Source organism: Anopheles arabiensis, unplaced genomic scaffold, assembly GCF_016920715.1.
Source record: "Anopheles arabiensis isolate DONGOLA unplaced genomic scaffold, AaraD3 Autosomal_pericentromeric_contig0016, whole genome shotgun sequence".
NCBI classification, from domain to species: Eukaryota; Metazoa; Arthropoda; class Insecta; order Diptera; family Culicidae; genus Anopheles; species Anopheles arabiensis.
In genome coordinates this window covers 86,232-89,890 of record NW_024412164.1, presented here as the reverse complement: position 1 = coordinate 89,890, position 3,659 = coordinate 86,232, and the positions used below count along the sequence as shown (strand labels likewise).

At 45.2% G+C, this 3,659-nt stretch overlaps 1 protein-coding gene across 1 annotated transcript; it reads right to left on the bottom strand.

The window, feature by feature from the left end:
- Positions 1 to 2,648: 2,648 nt before the first annotated feature.
- Positions 2,649 to 3,383, bottom strand: LOC120908311. Its single transcript, XM_040319222.1, has one exon. It carries the CDS (start codon positions 3,381 to 3,383, stop codon positions 2,649 to 2,651), a length of 735 nt encoding a protein of 244 aa, XP_040175156.1.
- Between the last annotated feature and the right edge of the window lie 276 nt (positions 3,384 to 3,659).

Below are 3,659 nucleotides of genomic sequence, written 5' to 3'. Positions count from 1 at the left end.
TTCAGCTCAAAATATTCGATTGGCGAGTGAGGCGAAAATCGAAAGCAAATGCGTACAAATTTCCGGTCGTTAGGATGGAGCAATACTTGTCGATACATTTTCGCAATATCTCCAACAACGGCTACCTTATATGTGCGGAAGCGCAAAATTATGTCGAACAGATCGTCCTGCACGACAGGGCCGACGCATAACGCCTCGTTTAGCGAAAAGCCGGTGGACGTCTTAGCTGAACCATCAAATACCACACGGACCTTTGTTGTGGAGCTAGCGGCTTTGAACACGGGATGGTGAGGCAGATAATACGCGCGTTCGTCGTCGGAGGGATTTTTTATGCGTGACATGTGCCCAAGCTCCAGATACTCACGCATGAAATCATGGTACGCCGCTTTTACGTTTGGATCTCGTTCTAACCTCTTTTCTAGCAAACTAAACCGCCTTAATGCTGCTGCCTTCAAAAGGCCAAGCTTATCATCGAAGTCTGCTTGTTTAGGTTGTAGCATATCTGCTATACAGAACTTATTATAATACACACTATCAGCTATAGACACATTGTAACACACTTCGGAAAGCCAAATCACACCATTGCAACACATTCATTATAACACATCAGCAAATCAATCCACACCATAGCAACACATCCAGACCATACCGTTCATAGAAAAACAATTGAGACACATTTATCGAAAACAACCGAAACGCGCAACATAAGCAATTCAAGCGTTACTGCGGCAAAGTGGACAAACAGAGAACGCATAGCAACTTATTGCTAAAAAGCGCAGTGTAGGCAAAGATCGACCAACGCACCCGTTCCTTGGCTAGAACAGTTGAAACTTTCCAGAACCTTTGTAAAAACACTAAAAGCGCAACATAGGCACAAATTGATAGACACCTCACTCCAATACAATGTATGAATTGTACTTCATATCAATAACCTTTAATTAGGACAAAACACATTCCAAAACCAAATGTACGAAGCCCATTGAGTATAAATAAAACCAATTCCGACCATGGCAAGTCAGATTCGTTCGGACTGTCAGGATAGGACTATGCCCATCCAACATCTATCGACTTCTCATTTAAAGAGTTTAGTTATGTCCCCCTACCCAAGGTAAGGCCTCTAAACTCCAACGTTTCCAGTAAGGGAAACCTCCTAAAGGTTTCTATGATAGCCTGGACGATCAAGTGTCGAAAAGTCCGCTTCGAACAAAGTGTTATTCAACCTCGATACTTGTCAGCGAAACACTGACCTACCGCGATGGTACGCGTTGATCAGTTGTACCGTTGTACGCTCATCAGATTACATGGCGACCGTATCAAAAACCGAACATACTATATGACGACCATAGCTATCTCCAAACCTACTACAAGGTAAGCATACCATATAACGACCAGCTTCATCTCGCTGTGTTGTATCCTTGTAAAATTGCTCACATTTGCGATCCTCAGGAGAATAGCCATCGTTAACCTGTAGTTCTTCTACTTTCCAGAAACGCTCTATTGATTCTTCTAGTGAAACCATACACACCACGGATGAAGTGTGAAAAGTATTGGATGTTGCTGGCTGAGAGGTAGATGCTGATCCACTCACGACCCAGCCAAATACGCTCTCCATCAGGACTGGTAGATTCGATGACATTTTTTATTGCGCCCCGCTTACAAAGAACGTGTGATAGTGCCGGGCACCGAGAATAATGTCGATCGGTGCCGACTTCTCAAAATGGGGGTCGGCGAATATAATATGTGGCGGTAATTTCCAGCCGCTGGTGGGCACATCATGTGCGGGCAGATCAGCAATAAGCTTCTCGACTATCAAAAACTCAACGTTAATAGCATAAGGGCTCGCTCTGGATGATACCGTGGTGCGCATCGATTTCCGCACCGGGGTGGACGATTGACCAGCACCAATCAGCGTGATGTCGACCGTGCCCGATTTGATACCTAGCCGGTTAGCAAAATGGCTACTCATCAAATCTGGCTGGGAGGCACTATCTAAAAGTGCGCGTGCAGGATGCATTATGCCATGTGCATCAACAATGTTTACAAGTGCAGTTTGAAGCAGAACTTGTTCCGTAGTTTGCCTCAAAGCTGCTGCATAAGTGCGTTGCGTGTTTGCCGTGTGATCGTCTGTGTTGTGTGTGTTGCGTACGGAAGCATTTTGCGCAGCTGACGTGTTCGCAGTGGAAAATGTGCCGTAATTTTGTGAAGAGTGTAAAAGCGAGTGGTGTGTTGAATTGCAGTGTCTGCACTTGTATTGCGATGAGCAATCACGCACACGGTGATTGTCGCGCAAGCAATTCAAGCACAATTTCAGTGTCATTGTGTTTCGGTACCGTTCCTCCGGTGACATTTGCATGAAACGGGGCATTTCGTTAAATTGTAATCGGAGTGGCATAAAGGGCATGTGCGTGTGTCGTGTGATGTTGACGGAAAGCTTGCTAAGCGCATAGGCGGAGCATGTTTATGTGCGTAGTGCGTTTGGTTCACGGTAGGGGGAGCTTCGGTAATGTTTACCTGTAGAGTTTCCAACACTCGCAAACGGCGCTGTAAAAATGCGATTAATCCTTCGTAACTAGGATTTTGGCTAGTTGAGGCATTTTCCTCCCAATCTCTTAATGTGGAGGTAGGCAATTTTGTGCACATTAAGTGTTCTAACAAGCAGCTCCATGCCTCCGTTTTTCGCCTAGATGATTGAGCGTTTTCTTGTGACGTTCGAACTCGTCCACAAGATGGTGAAGGGTTGATGCACTCTCCTTCTTAACGGTGGCCGTACCAAAAAGTGCTTGAAGATGTCGTTTCTTTAACAAATACTCATTCGAGTATCGTTCGGTGAGCATTTGCCATGCTAGCTCGTAATTGGCTGCGCTGATCGTGATTGCTTCGATCACCTTTGCGGCCTCGCCTTTCATGGAAGCTCGTAAATAATGAAACTTTTGTATCGGTGGTAGTTCCATGTTTTCGTGAATTAATCCCTCAAAAGTGTCCCTATACGTGAGCCATTGCATGTAATCACCATCGAACTCAGGAAGTGAGATGGTGGGAAGCTTTATACCTGCCAACGGGTTAGTGTTTGGTGTTGTGCTTGCGGATCGCGGAGCGTGCACCCGTTTAGCCTTCAAATGGGCTTCAAGGCGTATCAAACGCGAGCCAAAATCGTCTCGTAACGCGGCATTGTGACTTATCACTTCCTCGGTGGCCGCCGCATCTTCCAATTTGGCCTGAATTGCTTCCAAATCAACGGAAAGCTTCTGGACCTTTGCAATGCGAATGTTGATTTCGATTGCATCCCGTTCCGGGTCAAATTCTGCCAAAAATTGTTCGTGCTTAGTCAATACTGCTAGTAAAACTGTCCTTCTGGACGACAAAACGTTTATCGGAGCAGTCATAGTGCGGTTTGACAAAAACGCTAAATTTCGCGGACACAGTGAACTTGGTCGATTGTGAGGCGACTAAAGCACAGTTACACGCGCGCAAACAGTGATTATCGCGAGAATAATTAAGATTCAGAAAACCAGATTCGTCTAAATCCTGGTCACGGCACCAATGTTTAATCTCACTATTTCGGATAATTTATTTTCCGCGTTTCGGTGTAACTTTCAAACCTTTAATATTGTTGCGACAGCAACGGGTAGGTTGGTACGATTCAAAAGTTTAACAAATAT